Here is a 15,890-nt window from a genome sequence, read left to right on the forward strand (position 1 = left end):
CTTACTAGAAAATTGAAACCTGTGAGGACAGTGATCCATTACACACTCTATCAAAGCTGTTAGAGTTTATTTCTAGTGCAGCTGTGCTGCTAGATGGAGATTGAACATAAAGCACTATGTATTTACAGATGCTGCTTAGTTTGATGTAGGTATACATGTGATGGCAGATAAAAAGAGATGTGTTATGCTTGCAAGTGTTGCAGTGAAGTGGTCTCTTAAGAACCCTGCCATTGCAGTATTTCAGATCCAAAGTAATGCTGTGTGGCTTTTTCTTTACAAACAGCAGAGAATATTGTAAAAATAATTGCCTATCACTCAAATAAAAAGGTAGCTAGTGTTCTAGGCAAGTTCACATGGGCTTTTTGGATTACCCTGAAAATTAGAAAAAACTTTCCTCAAGGGAATTGCTTCAGAGCAGCTCATGTCTACACTTGTTAAAAGGTAGAATCCTCTGGATGGGACTGCTGCATGCACACTTCACAACCTTTAATCTGAGGGTTTTTTCTTTACCTCTTGTGGTGCCTCTGAGGCATAGAGACAAAATTATTAATTTTTTCCTCTTTCACTTCTAAGTCACAAAAATAATGAGATATGATATTTTTACCACTCATGGCTCTGAAGGGAAAAGATGATTACGTGCTATGGGGCATGGAGATGTGTGACAGCCTGGTATGCTTGTTCTGAAGCTGGGTGCAAGCTCTGACCCTGACCCAAGCCCAGTAGCAAACACAACCATTGAGTTTGTCCATCAGGGAAACCACTTGAGTCCTTCCAGAAGGGAGTCAAGCAGCATGTTACTGTGCATTAATGTGGGCAAGCAAGGCATCGTGAAGTGGGGTCAGTCATGTTTTGAGCCAAATAAATAGCCTAAAACCTTTACTGTTCTGAAGATATTTTTATGTTTGCGCAATGTTGGTGTCATATTGGTAAGAAGTGTTGTCCTTCCTGTTAAAATATATCTGTTCTAGAGAACAAGAAGCAATGTACAATTAATTTCTTTTCTTATTCACTAAATTTTGACTGAGAATTAACAAAGCTGAAATTTCTGCAGTATGAGAACTCCACTGGATTTTTATAGATGCTTTTGTCACTTTTTGTTCAGCTGTGCAATATTACTTTTCCTTAAAATCTTTCAATACACGGATGAATACAGGAAGCTTCATGCTTTTTGTCCTTGCTCACTAGTAACAGTTCCCTGTTAATTATGAAAAGACTCATCAGGCAATATTTCTACAGAATTCACATGATACTTAAAGTATAAATCTTTTATATCTTCTGGTTCATCTTCTTCAGTTGTTTCTTAGTAACCTGCATGTAATGTTTGTTTTTCTTTCTTTTTCTTTGAGTACTCATTACTTTTTATGTATTTACTATAGAGAAAAGAAAATGTTTTCAGATTTGAGTTGAAAATATTAATATTAATTGAGTGGACAAGAGTTTCAGCCCAATTAATATTCAAGTAGAGTGAAGAAATGTCCAGAAACTAAAAAAATTATGTAGAGAGGTGGCTGGCAACTAGCCCAGAAAATAGAGAGCAAAACAACCTGCAGTGTGAGGTTCAGTTGCATTTTCTTAAAACTAGTTACTTGACCAATGTATTAGTGTTTAAAGTAGATATTTTCTTTAGAAAATTCATGGCTGATATACAGTTAGAACAGTTACAGGAATTGTTGATGAGGATCAGAGTTGGGCAATTACTGAACAAACTATTTTACATGAGTGCAAACAATTTTTTAAAAAGAAAAATTTACAATAATTTCAGATACGCTCTAGTTTTTCCTATGAGTTGTTGTAACTGCAAGTGTGGAAACGTTGGACTGGGAAGTACCACAGCAAGCTCTGGGCTTTGTCCTTGGTTGTCCCAGTGACAAGGCAATAGCCCAAATTATTCCAACCCCCAACCCCATTTCAGTCCCCAACTATCGCTTGTCGCAGCTCCCAGGAGTTCAGTCAGCAGTGAAGATGTGAACGATTCAGGTATTAGCTGTCACTTTGAGCTGAAGTCCAAATGCAAGCACAGCTCCCCCAACCTGCTTGTAGTGCTCTGCTCTGTGGTTCCTTTATGGTGATCCTGCTTGTGGAACTGGCAGTTTCTGAGCAACAATGTAATTTGGCACCACTAGATTTTACAAAAGTCCACCTTTTTGCCACCTTTTGTCTTGTTTGCAGTGAAGACTCTCCAAGAATATAAACCAGACATGCTCCTTGGGGTGAATGCGTTGTCTTTTAATCTAAGTCTTTTTGAATGGTGCCATTTGGGCCTGACAGGAGTAGTCAGCATCTTTACATCTTCATTTTGTCCGCATTATGTTGGAAGGTACCTCTTCCCAGGGTACCATCTAGGGACGCAGCTCCATAAAGAGATCATGTTCACTAAGAGGGAGAAATCCTGACCTTATCAGTTGCACAGCCAGTCACAGTTCCAGCATCTACACAAGCCAGTGTCCAGGTAAGGGTGAAGATCATGCCAGCCCTCAGCCAGCTCAGTGTGGCTCCTTTCGATAGGGACAGGAGCCAAGTGTCTGGGAGACAGGATTTTGACATTTACCTTGAAATGTCTCCTTTGTTTTTGTAACTCGAGAATCCTTCTGTGAGATTTTACAGTTCTCTAAAGTGATAAGGAACTAATTTTGTTTTGAAGGTCATCTTAGATAACATTCAATTCTGTTTGAAGTTTGCTATGTTATGTGAACATTTATACACATTACCAGCTACCACCATCCACCCTAAAGATGTGTCTTCATCTCTCTTTGTGCTTCCTCTGTGGAGAGCTCTTGTAGATTCATAGCATACTATTATTTTATTTCAATTACACTCCAAGCAGAAAAGCTGTGGAGACCAGCAGGGGTCTCCTGGAGGGCTTCTTCCCTGAAGAAACTAGTGGCACTAGTAAGCCACTAGTTTTCTGCTGCAAAGTCCAGACAAAATCCACCACTCTGCTTCCTGACAAATGACATTCAGTCAAATGGAAGACCTCCTGCAGTATTTCATTGCCCACACTGGGCTGCTGCTACAAAGAGCAGCAACTGTGCCTGCTGAGTTGAGTCCCTGAAACTCACAGCTAATGCACCCAGAAATCCTCTTGAGTAACAGCTGATACTTCAGACTCCTTTCCCCGAGCGTGTGTTATTTAGGGAAGTTGTGTATGTAACTTTATTTCAGGCAACAAAGAGAATATTGTTTTCATGTTGCAGTGCTGTTAAGTGACAAAAGCTTTATATGCTTCTCTTTGTTTATTAAGGGGACAGCTTTACTGACTGTAGATCAGAGACGATGGGAAGATCTGAAAAGCAGACTGAAGATAGCACAACCTCTTCATCTCCCACCTCGTCCAGGTATCAAAGATATTTTGATTTTATTCATATTGAGCCCTAGTGTTCGTAATTCCCCAGGAGTCTGCGATTCAAATTAAAACTGTAATCGTGAAGCCACTAGGAGGTTGTGCATAAGTTAATGTGGAAACAGGCTCCAACTACAGATCTCTCCATAAGGCTATTAAAATCAACCCTAAAAAGGTTGTGCTTCGATGGTTTTAGGATAAGCCTTAATGAAAAATTTATTTTCTAACTGAAAAATATTTGCAGTTAGCTGTAATGATATGAATGGAATGTATTAACCCGACAGCAGTTGAATGATGCACTTGCCCTAAAAGTACCAAAGCTTTCATGCAACACTGGTGTTCAGTATTTGAAATTATATGTTCAGAAGCTCTATTTGATATGGAAAATTGTGGCAGAAAATTAGAAACATATTTTGAAAATGGGAAAGGATTATTTTGCCTCTAATGAACATTGAAAATATGTCAAGAAATAGGGGAGGATGGATGTTACTGTGTATTTTAACTCTCCTCCTCAAACTCTTTCTTTTTCAGATAACGATGGCTTTAGAGCAAAGATGTATGATATAACTCAGCATCCATTTTTTAAGAGAACTATTGCTGTACTTGTTCTGGCCCAGTCTGTGTTGTTATCAGTAAAGGTAATTGTGTGTCTATTAAGCACTTCATTACAGTACTACAGCATGTGTTTGCACATTTCCTAACACCAATTAATGATCAGTTGAGCCATTAGTGTGATGAATGCAAGGAAATGTGATTTCTAGATACAGAAATCAGTTGGCATAGATCACTGTAGATTAATTGTAACTTGTGGAGCTCAGTCAATTTCTGCCTTTTTGTAGTCTGATCCACTATTTATAATTTCTAGTTAAGGTGTAAATCTGAGAGAGAAGAGTACACCAAAATGCCATTCCTTTCTGAGTATATTTTAAAGTGAAATTCAGTCATTAACAAAACCCATAAGAAAAGTTAAGGCAGTGAAGAGGCATTTATTCTATTAACAGCTATTCTTCTATTAATGCATTATGCTTGCTTTTCAGTGGGATGCTGCAGATCCAGTAACTGTGCCTTTAGCAACAATGTCTGTTGTTTTCACCTTCATTTTTGTCCTTGAGGTAAAGTAATATATTTTTTGACTTCTTGAGATTAAGACTTGTATCTATATATTTCATTTTGTTTTTAGGGATGTTTCTCGTTCTTCACTAGGGTGTTTATTTCTGAATGTGTACATTCAGGGTTCTCCATGTCACTTGTCTTTAAACATGTATTGTAAGAAGAAACTTTTAATGTGTTATAGTCATACTTCTCTACAACCTTGAGCTTTGTGGTTTTTTATATATATTCAAGCCTGAGTATAACAGTGTGCTTTGGTGAACACAGTGAACTCTTTTCTTGTAGAACATGTCATATTACATTCCCTCCATACAACAAAAGGTCTGTGTTGCCTCACAGAAGTTCTGCTTCATCCATTTATGTTTTACCTGGTGTGTTAATTCCTGCTATTCTGTACCTGTGACAAAATCAAACCTCTCTCAGATTTGTTGTGTTTTAAATATCATACTTCATTTTAATATCTTTTTTATAAGCTACACCCCAGCTCCAGTATTGTCTATCTTTTGCTGCGCAAGTCTGGCTCCAGTGTGGTAGCAGTTCTCTATCTATGAGAATATTGTTATTACAAACTCTGCAAAGTGTATTTAGCCTGTTTTCATGAGACTAGAATCTAATTATTTAAACACATTTTGGAAAACACTTACTTTTTAAATGTATAAGGATATCCATTTAAGATTAAAGAAGGTGCTTCCTCTGTGGTTAGGATGGTACATAATTCTTTAAAGTTTTTGGTTGACTACTTTTCTTGTCAGTCCCCACTGAATAGCTGATACTGACCACTATCAGAAACAGGATAGTAGACTACATTTCCCACTGCTCTAATCCAATCTGACAGTTCCTATGTTCCATTGATAGGTTTTGCCAGTAGTGATGAATAAAAAATGAAGTGAATACCTTGTAGCAGCTGTAGCTAGAGTATGTCCATGTTGTTGCTTCTTTTTTTCACTACCCAGGAGAAATCAGTATGTCTGGAGAGGCTGAGCAAACACAGAAAAGTTTTATTTGTGTCATACACAGGCAGGTTTTAATTTACCTAGTAACTATGTCTTTGGAAATACTTTTTTCTCTTATACTGCCAGGGGAAACAAATACACTTCTAGAATTTCAAAGGAACTTGGTCAGAGCCAGGAAAAATTTGTTGACTGTCTCAACAGGCAAGCTATCACACTGTGACTACACACAATTTATGGAGAGAGGAAGCAGCTTCCTGCTCAAGATCATCCTTACTGCAGTATAGTCTTGTCACAGAGTCTGCTTTCTGCACAGCTGATGGCCCTGTGTCCAATCTTACAACTCCTGATTCAGCCTTAAACCTCTACTGTTCACATCATATATATGTGATATAGAAAATAGAAAGAATTTATAGATCTCACTTTTGTTACCACGCTGATGATGACAGAGTAAAGGGAGATGTGATTTTTTTTATTTTCATGGTGTGGTATTCAGTTCAAGATTACGGACACCTGAAGCTAGGTGTTTAAATTCTATATGTGAGGTAGGTATTTAAGCTGTTACTGTTATCGAGGGAGATGAAGGGTAAGGTTCAGTTACCTCCACTAGCCACTCCAGAAGGACAGGGATGTTTACAGGTCTTATGTCATCCCTGCCAGATCCATCAATCCATCTTCAATCCTCTAGGGCATCTCAGGTAACTGAAGGTGAGATACCTTAGTAACTCAAATGGTAATTAGAGATTCAGAGACCATATTGTTCACTTTGTAGTCAGGCTTCAGAAAACATTATAAAGCAAAATGCTAACTGGAAAATCAGCCTTTTACCTCAAGCTAGTGTCCTCTTATATTTGGTTTTGTTTTCAGAAATGTTAAATGGCAGGGTTGCAAAATGAGATAGAAAAAATAACATAATGAATGCCTGACATTTATAGCCTTTATACAGTAACTCATAACCTGCTCTGAGATTTAATATGACTTGTGTGTGAGAAACTCTCAGGTGTTCCCTCTACGTGCATCACTCTACTTTGGTGTCCATTACCTGATTTGACTATTTCTGTAACTATTCGTATCTATTCTTGAGCTTCTTATCTTCATTCCTCCTACTTAAATTGGAAATGTCAAGCACTTTGGAAGCTGTCTTTTATCAGGTTCACTGTCAAATATACTGCCTTTACTATTCTTAGCTTTTTTCTCTTTCATGCTGCTAAGTACAGAGTATTCCTTAAAGCAAGAAATATTTGCAATATAGGAAAGCTTTTTAATAAATTTGATCTGTAGGTGCTGCAGAACACAATTATATTCCTGAGTTCAGACCTGCTTATGTGATTTTAGCTTGCTTACAGACAGTTAGCTAGATAGGATACTGCTACCTTTTTTAGCCACGTTATTGACATTACTTGTTTAACTTCAAGCTATTTTAACCCCGCATTCACCTCAGCAATCTATATATTAAGCATTCAGTCTGAGGTGGTTAGCTGCACTCCTGTGTTTGATACTTGATGGAGGTAGAGAGACAATTCAGAATGCTGTTCATCCCTTGGTCTTGGTCATCTGTGTACCAATTTTCCTCCACCTTAGGGAAGCTAATATTATCCAGTTAGTCCACATGGGAATATTGAGCTGAGGTGAAACCTGCCCCTTGTTGTTTGAAACTATTTCATAAAACAAACCCAATCAAACATTTAGAATGGAAGAGGATCTCATGGCAAGGAATAATCATTTCTTCATTACAAGTGAGAAATTCTTTTATCCATAGGTCACAATGAAGATTATTGCCATGTCACCTTCTGGCTTCTGGCAAAGCAGAAGAAATCGGTATGATCTCTTGGTGACATCTCTTGGAGTTATATGGGTCATACTTCACTTTGCCTTACTGGTAAGATCTACAAAATGCAATTCCAGTGATTAAAATTATTTTATCTTGAGGCTCCAGCAGAAGGATTGCTGCTACATATCCAGATAAATCTTTGAGAGTTTAATAAGGCTGAAATATGTCTGAAAGAAACTAAGCTTGATGCTAAGAAGAATGATTGTTTTGTACAATCATGTAGTGCAAAATTGTCTTACTGATGCAAGCTAGAGTCTGTAAATGTAGTAGGAAACAAGCCTTTAGGAGGGATGTAAGTGAGAAAAGGAAGAAGACTGAGAAGAGTGAGAGCTCTTGCTAACAAAGGTCTTATGAGCATGAAGGAAGAAAGAGGCAAAGTACAGAATACAGACAGGACCAGAGGACTGGAAGAAGGCACAGGTTCAAAACTGCTGAACAGTACAAACCCTCCCAAACCCAACAGTGATTCTGTACCACTGGTTTTGATTAAGGGGCAGTGTTTAATTCAAGAAGACATGAAGGAGAGAGGGGAGGAAATCAGCTCTCCCTTCATTTCACACCAGTTTTTAAAATTTAACTACACTCCTGGTTTCTTTATTTACAGGGGAAGGAGAAGGGATGGTTGATACTTGTTATCAGTCACAAGTTCTCAAAGTCACAACCCTATAATGTCTGAAGGATTTTCTCTTGTCTGCCCCATGTTCTCTTTGAAGAAAAACCTGTTTCATGTGACTAGTCATTTTGCCCTGACATTCACAGCTACTAAGTAGCTTGGAAGGCCTGAGGAGTTTCTGTAATCCAGCAGCTTCCTGGACAAGTACACTGGGCCTGATGGTCATAATTAATAGAGAACTGAAGGGTTTTGGGCTCGATGTGTGGGGAGGTTGGCTTTGTGTTCTTTATATTGTTGCTAATCGTTTATGATTTCTCTTATTTCATATGGGGAGTGCCCTACATTACTAAAAAATCAGTTATCATGATCTGTTCAAGAGATTCCTGGGGGACCATGTTTTAAGTCTTTTGTGTTTGTGTTCCAGAATGCATACACTTACATGATGGGGGCATGTGTAATTGTCTTCAGGTTTTTCTCCATTTGTGGGAAGCATGTAAGTATAAATTAGCAACTACAATTACTGCAGTGCTCATGTATAGATTAAAGGACTAGATGCTGTGCATCTCCCATGCAAATTCTGTAAGGCTCTGTTTCCTCGGCAAAAAAACAAACAAACAAACAAACAAACAAAAAAAAAAAAAAACAAAAAAAAAAACAAAAACAAAAAAAAAAACCAACCAGAAACCCCCCCCCCCCCAAAAAAAAAAAACCGACCAAATAGCAGTCTGCAACTTTACATGCTGTATTTAAAATGTCAGGATTTTAAGTAGATTGTATAATAGTGCTATAGTTACTGGAAAAGCTGATTTTTTTTCAGAAAACAAAGTGCAGCTGCAATACCACAGCTTTTAAAAATGCTCTCTACAACTCTGAACATACACTGTGCTACTTTCAGCCCTTTCCATTTCAGTGAGGCATGCTCTTTTCTTATTTTCATTGTGAGACTGTTGTAGTGGTGGTCAAATGCATCATCTTATTATGATAGTGCTCTCTTTAAAAAGTTTCTTTTTCCAGAGTGCAGGTCTGTGCCTTTTGTCTCTACAATGTATGTCTTGTCACAATAAAGGATTTATATTCAATTTAAAAACAATTTTGGATCAAGATGTTCTTCTGGAAACACTGAGATGGTGACAAAGCAAGTCACTTCTCAAGTTTACATTTCTTTTGTGTTTGAATTTCCTCTGGTGTAATTGAGAGTAGACTGGCAGAATAAGCATAAGCAGAGAACAAACACATTTATTTAACAAGTGGTGACACTGCATTCCCTTGCTGTAGAACTTCTTTAGACTATCCAAATATTTTCCGTGAAGTTTGACATATTAAAGTAAATGTGATGAAAAAACTGCTGTACTAGGTTGCCAAGGTTAAGAACAGTAAGTCAAAGGGTTTGTTCAGTAAAGATAAAAGTTTTCTTTAAATCAGACTACACAGAGCCTGTTGAGCCTTGGAAATCAAATGAAAAATCCTTGCTTCTCCTGTGCAGCCAGACCAAGTGATTGGCTTCAAAGCTTTCTGATTGATTCTAAAGTTTTTTTCAAGGTTTTGACCTAGTCATTTGTACTTTCATGTTACTACCTGTATCAGTTTCACTGATTTACCCATCCCGATGCAATGTGATGACTAAAGATCAGCAGGAATTTGTCATTATTATAAAGAAAAATAACACCCTCAGTGTCATTAAAGGGAATTTTTTATCATATCCAAAGTATTTAAAAGTGTTATGACAATCTAGGGCAATAAATTTATCAAGAGTAAAATGTAAAATATACATGCATGGAAAAGTAATATCTATTATCAAGGCCCACAGCCTATGACATTTTCAAAATTATGCTCTCATTTTGTGTTCTTTGGCCAACTTTGCAGAATCACAGACTCACAGAGTAGTTTGGGTTGGAAGGGACCCTAAAGATCATCTCATTCCAATCCCCCTGCCATGGGCAGAGACACCTGCTACTAGACCAAGTTACTCAAAACCCCATTCAACCTGTCCTTGAACACTTCCAGGGATGGTGCGTTCACAACTTGTTTGGGCAACTTGTTCCAACTTGTGCAACTTGTGCCTCACCACCCTCACAATGAAGAATTTCTTCCCAATACCAAATCTAAACCTCACCTCTTTCAGCCTCTTAAAGCTACCTGCCCTCGTTCTGTCACTACATGCTCTTGTAAAAATCCCTCTCCAGCTCTCTTATCAGCCCCGCTTAAGTACTAGAAGGCTTCTGGAAGGTATCCCTGGTCTTTCACAAACTCCCATGAGAAATTACTGGCTTAAAGAATCTGTACAGATCTTAAGGAAATCTCTTTCATTATACATGAAAATATTCCTTTTGGTAGGCTGCAGTATCTGTGGTTTCTGTCTAACAGTTAGGATCACTTTCGATAAGCCCAAAGTAGTTTACTTCACCACTGTTCCTGCAGTGTCAATACTGATACTTCAGGAGAATACTGATCCTCGAATATTATAGTTAAGCTTATGCTGTACCATCACTGTAATATCCTACACTGAACTATCCTATATATACTTTTTGAGGAGCAACATCTTGATCTTGATTTCCTTGTAAATGAGGAAGTTATGCTGATGTCATTAACAGGTAAAAAGCACACACAGTTCAAATCACATTCATAATGTACCATTTTACTGAGCTCATCCATTAATAAATGTGTCTAAAGGATTTGTTGTCAAAATAGCAAGTCCAAGAACTCACATTTATGTTTTATCATTGCTTTCCTGAATGCTGTCATGGATTGTTTTTTCTCTGTCTTTACAGGTAACACTAAAAATGCTTCTCCTGACTGTGGTTGTCAGCATGTACAAGAGTTTCTTCATCATAGTGGGCATGTTCTTACTGCTTCTTTGTTATGCTTTTGCTGGAGTGGTGTTATTTGGTACAGTGAAATACGGAGAGAACATTAACAGGTACAGTATGGAGTTCCCACCTCACAGGGATATTCTTTAAACAGCCTGAAGAAATCACATTCTGCTAGAGAAGTTTATCTGTGGTAAAAAACAGACAGATGTTCAGGTCTGGCTGAAGAGCTCTAAACAGAATTTCTGATAGGAGACACTGAGCCATCTTTCCAGTCCTTGTGCATTGGACTAAATGACACCTGATCCAACCCAGAGCAGACTGAGAGCTGTTCTTCATTATGCCAGCTGAAATATGCTTCAAAGCAGTACTGTGCTAGCCCACAAGATGCTGAAACACAGTGTACCTACTGCTCTTACTGGCATCACCCAGGAACAGGATCCATATACCAGACTGATACAGAAAGGAGGCAGTTCTTTGAACTGGCTTTTAGCTGGAGATTTCCCAGTCATCATCAGGCTTACAAAAGAAAATAGAGACAGGAAATGGGATCTGACCTTGAGTTTTCTTTAGCTCTCTGATAAAATGAGCTAAAATACTCAGACCTCTGTCTAAGCTAGAGTTCAGTTATTGTATCTTAAGTCATTAAATAAATAATTCAATGGGCTCATTCAAATAATACTGTAATCCTTTTTAGTTTAAAATAGAAGAACAAGAAAATGGAAACATTTTTCCTTGCCAATGTTTAATTCTGGGAAGTGAAATGATCTCTCACTCTCAATCTTTCTCTCTCTCTTTCTTTAAAACAGACATGCAAATTTTTCATCAGCTGGCAAGGCTATTACTGTACTCTTCAGAATAGTTACTGGAGAAGACTGGAACAAAATTATGCATGACTGCATGGTAATTACAATACTGCCAGAGATAAGTAGACAAGAAATGAGAGATACCCTTCCATCTCAAACTGCTTTTCAGTATCTTAGCACAAGGAATGTTGGGCTTGCCTTTATCTCTTCAAGAAAATAATGTTCACTAAACCTCAGAACATGATGCACAACTTGCAGTTCCAGTATGAACTCACAGTATAGTATTTAATGGAGCTAGGCCATTAGATGATTTAAAACCAAAAATAAACAGATGGTTTCAAAATCAAAAATGCAGTAACTCACTTTTTCACTATTATCTCTGCTTTGACTGGGGCAAGGTGTCTTTTCAGATTTACCTTGTCTTTGATTCCTGCACTTTGGCTTATTCCATGTGAGTGATAGTCTTGATGACCTCAAAATTCCTCCTTGAATCATTATATTTTGCCCAAGTAAATGTTTGTCTGTGCTTTCCATTGCAAGGAAGATCATATGCCTCTCCTTTTTAAAATTAATGATCAGGGAATAAATGTTTTGAAAATCACTGTGCTTCAAAGCACTGGCTTGTTCCTGTACAGTGGCATAAGGCACAATGTGCCCTCTGTATGGTAGTAAGATCTATGCCTCAGCCTTTTTTTGTCATACCTCTCTCTTTCCTGGTTTCTGTCTACTAAAGGAAAAAAACCAACCTGCCCACAATAATAGCCACAGTATCATTTCCTAATTGGGAAGCCTTCAAGAAGTAATAGTCATTACTATTATTATTATTATTATTATTATTATTATTATTATTATTATTATTATTATTATTATTATTTTACTTTGTTTTCTTTTGTTTTGAAGGTTCAGCCTCCATTTTGTACACCAGATAACAGCACCTACTGGAAAACAGACTGTGGAAATTATGCCGGTGCTCTTATGTATTTCTGTTCTTTCTATGTCATCATTGCATACATCATGCTAAATTTGCTTGTTGGTAAGTGAAAATAGACAATAATAACAACAAGGTACATCTTGGCATGTAGTATGTTAGGTGTGAGTCTGTTGTGTTGTTCAGGTATGAGGCTACCTTGTACCTTCAATGTTGCCTTGCATGCATATAATGATTTTGATACTTTGGCATGGGAATGCTAAATCTCAGGAAGTTTGGGAATGAAAGCTGTTGGAACAAAGAGATATTTTCTCTTTGTAGAGTAGAGTTGCCCTACAGAATACTGTTTTCTAAGCTTTTATTTCTTCAGTTAACCTTTGTTCAAACATCATTGGAATTCACTTAATAGATTTTAGATGTTAGATTAGGCATCTCACCAGCGTTTAAGATACAATTTTTAAAAAGCACGTTGAATATTGGTGTGGCAAAACAGTATATTATGCATTCAAAATCCTTGTCTTGGCATACAGGCATTTGTTAATGTGGAGGTTGCACAACAGGATTAGATGCTACAATGTAACTACAGGCTTTCTTTAGGGTGTATTTTCTTCTTGTGGTTTTCAGCTATCATTGTGGAGAATTTCTCATTGTTTTACTCAACTGAAGAAGATCAGCTTTTAAGTTATAATGACCTAAGGCATTTTCAAATTATATGGAACATGGTTGATGACAAAAGAGAGGTAAGAAATAATAATTTCTTGGTAATAAGAAGAGATACAGTAAACTTCCAGTTTTTCTTGAAAAGGAATATGAGGGGGGTAAAGTGTGACAAAATTCTCTGAGCAGTTACTGTTCAAATTTGAGATGTGAGCATGATCTAATGTTGCTTGGGGCCCTTCAGATATTAATACAGATATTAACCTGTATTCTGTGAAGTACTTATAATAGCAGTTTTACAAACAAACATACCTATCTATAGGATCTATATAATAGCATCTTTCCTCCCAGCTCCCTGAGAGTTGCTCCCTTGGAAGTCTACAGATTCATATCCATTTTTTGTGTCTGATCTTCAGAAGATCTTTGCTGAGATTTCAGCACTGCAAAATTCTTAGAGGCAGGCTAATCAAGTATGGGCTGGGTGAGATGAAGTGGACTGAAAACTGTCTGCATAGGCAGGTCCAGAGGGTGAGGGTTGGCAGGACAGGTTCTAGTTGAAGGCCAGGAACTCATTGTGTGCCCCAGGAGTGAATACCGGCTCCAGTCCTGTTCAATAACCTCATTAATGACACGGACAGAGTGGCAGAGGGCACCCTCAGCACATTTTCTGGTGACACCAAGCTGGGCAGAGTGGCTGATATGCCACAGAGTCGAGCTGTCATCCAGAGGGACCTTCACAGGCTGGAGAAATGGGCTCACAGAAACCTCATGAAGTTCAGCAAGGAGAACTACAAAGTCTTGTACCTGGAGAAAAATAAACCAAGGCACAGTATGTGCTGAGGCCACACAGCTGGAAAGTAACTTGGCAGTAAAAGACCTGGGGGCCCCAGTGGATGCCAAGTTGAACATGAGCCACCATTGCCCTTTTAGAAAAGAGGGCTAATGGTATCCTGGGCAGCATTAGACAAGGTATTGCCAGCAGGCCAAGGCAGAGAGGATCATTTTGCTCTGCTCAGCACTGGTATGGCCACAGCTGGAATTCTGGTTTGGTTCTGGGCTCTTCTGTACACAGAGATATGGACATACTGGAGAGAGTCCAGCAAAGGGACACAAAGATGATGAAGAGACTGGACCAGTCTCCTGAGAGGAAAGGCTGAGAAAACTGGCACTGTTCAGCCTGGAGAAGGCTCAGGGGAATCCCATCCATGTATATGAATACCTGCAGGGTGGGTGCAAATTGGACAGAGCCAGGCTCTGCTCAGTGCTGCCCAGTGACAGGGCTGGAGGCAACAGGCACAACCTAAACCACAAGAGTTACCTCTCAACATCAGAGAACTGTTTGTCACTGTGATGATGACTGAGCACAGGCACAGGTTTTCCTGGGGAGTTTGTGGAGTCTCCATCCTTGGAGATATTCAAAAGCCATCTGGACCTGATCCCGGGAAACTGGCTTTAGGAGACCCTGATTAAGCAGAGGGGTGAGACAAGGTGAGGTCCAGAGTTTCCTTCCAACCTCAGCCATTCTGTGATTCTGAAATGAGAATGACATCTGGGAGACTGAACTGCTCAGATGCCCACACAAATTAAATCATCATCTGAATGATTCATGACATCACTGAGATTTGAATGCAAACAACATTATGGTGAAAGTAGTTGGTTGTCTGTAGCTGGCACATGGCTGTTCTGAAGAGAGAAGCTGCAGTCTGTACTCATGACGTTAGAAAGTTCTGAATCCATGGTGCCCAGCACTGACAAAATCTCTCTGATGTGGAACACCTTACAGCAAAAAATAGTTCTGATGAGGCTTGTTTAGCAGAACAAAAGGTATTTGAAGATTGTGAATACCACAGTTTCAGAGAAAGGTACACTCAGTCTTAATTTTGTAACAACAGATAGAAGTTGTTGTCACCAAAACTGCAGGATGTGCTGCCTCTTAGAGCAGATAACCTTTAAAAAGCCAGTAAACTCTCAACATTCTCCTGGTCATTCAGAGATGCACAGAGAAGGGCACAGGTTTACAACAAATTATAGACATGGCTATAAGTGCTTAAGCTATAGTTTAATTTCCATTATACAAAGGCAGCTCTTTGGGAGTATGATTCTAATTACAGATGAATGCAAAAGGGGAAACTAAATCCCCAAGCAATTTTGAAAAATTATGGCAAAATTAACGGCATAGATTCTCATTGTATATGAGTCAAATAACCACAAAAGCTTCTGTGAATTTGCTGAAGAACTGGCTGAATGTGCACATTCTTCAGCAATGTGTTTCCAGTGACTTAAATATGCTAGGCGAAATAGTTTTTCTCTCAGTGATCAAGTTGAATGTCTGAGTTGGTTGTTAGATCACAGTAATAATTTACATCAATTATGCAATTTAACACAGGGTGTAATCCCTACCTTCCGAGTGAAATTCCTGCTGAGGCTTCTGCGAGGCAGGCTGGAGGTGGATCTTGACAAGGACAAGCTGCTGTTCAAGCACATGTGCTATGAAATGGAGCGGCTCCACAATGGTGGTGATGTCACTTTTCATGACGTGCTCAGGTACACTGAGATTTTCTCCACATTTTTAGAACAGATGTAACAGCCAGTGTTTCTTTCCAGGCTATGAGGTAGCCATTAGGCTCAGGAGAAGGCAAGACTGGTAGCCACAGAGGCACTGTAATATTAAATGTTTTACAAAAATTAGATTTCCCTTTTTTTCCCTACAAAAATACTAGTGATGGCAAACGCGGGTCCTAGGGAATCAGCTCTAAGTAGTTTTGACATTTTCATTGAAGGAGGTTTATCACAAACTACAGTCACATATTCCTTTTGTATCCCAACTAATGAAATGTACATTCACGTG

The 15,890-nt window shown here is 38.5% G+C and overlaps 1 protein-coding gene across 6 annotated transcripts in view; it reads left to right on the top strand.

The window, feature by feature from the left end:
* The window catches only part of NALCN (sodium leak channel, non-selective), a 229,626-nt gene that overhangs the window by 207,132 nt on the left and 6,604 nt on the right, over positions 1–15,890 (top strand). For all 6 annotated transcript variants that reach the window (XM_053970810.1, XM_053970811.1, XM_053970812.1 and 3 more), the window contains 10 exons: positions 3,242–3,335; positions 3,872–3,978; positions 4,378–4,452; positions 7,160–7,279; positions 8,269–8,337; positions 10,613–10,761; positions 11,461–11,554; positions 12,358–12,490; positions 13,010–13,125; positions 15,429–15,586. In XM_053970810.1, coding sequence (XP_053826785.1) covers positions 3,242–3,335; positions 3,872–3,978; positions 4,378–4,452; positions 7,160–7,279; positions 8,269–8,337; positions 10,613–10,761; positions 11,461–11,554; positions 12,358–12,490; positions 13,010–13,125; positions 15,429–15,586 — 1,115 coding nt within the window. The remainder of the gene's footprint in view (positions 1–3,241; positions 3,336–3,871; positions 3,979–4,377; positions 4,453–7,159; positions 7,280–8,268; positions 8,338–10,612; positions 10,762–11,460; positions 11,555–12,357; positions 12,491–13,009; positions 13,126–15,428; positions 15,587–15,890) is intronic.

The sequence above is a fragment of the Vidua macroura genome, chromosome 2 (genome assembly GCF_024509145.1).
Source record: "Vidua macroura isolate BioBank_ID:100142 chromosome 2, ASM2450914v1, whole genome shotgun sequence".
In the NCBI taxonomy this organism is placed as follows: Eukaryota; Metazoa; Chordata; class Aves; order Passeriformes; family Viduidae; genus Vidua; species Vidua macroura.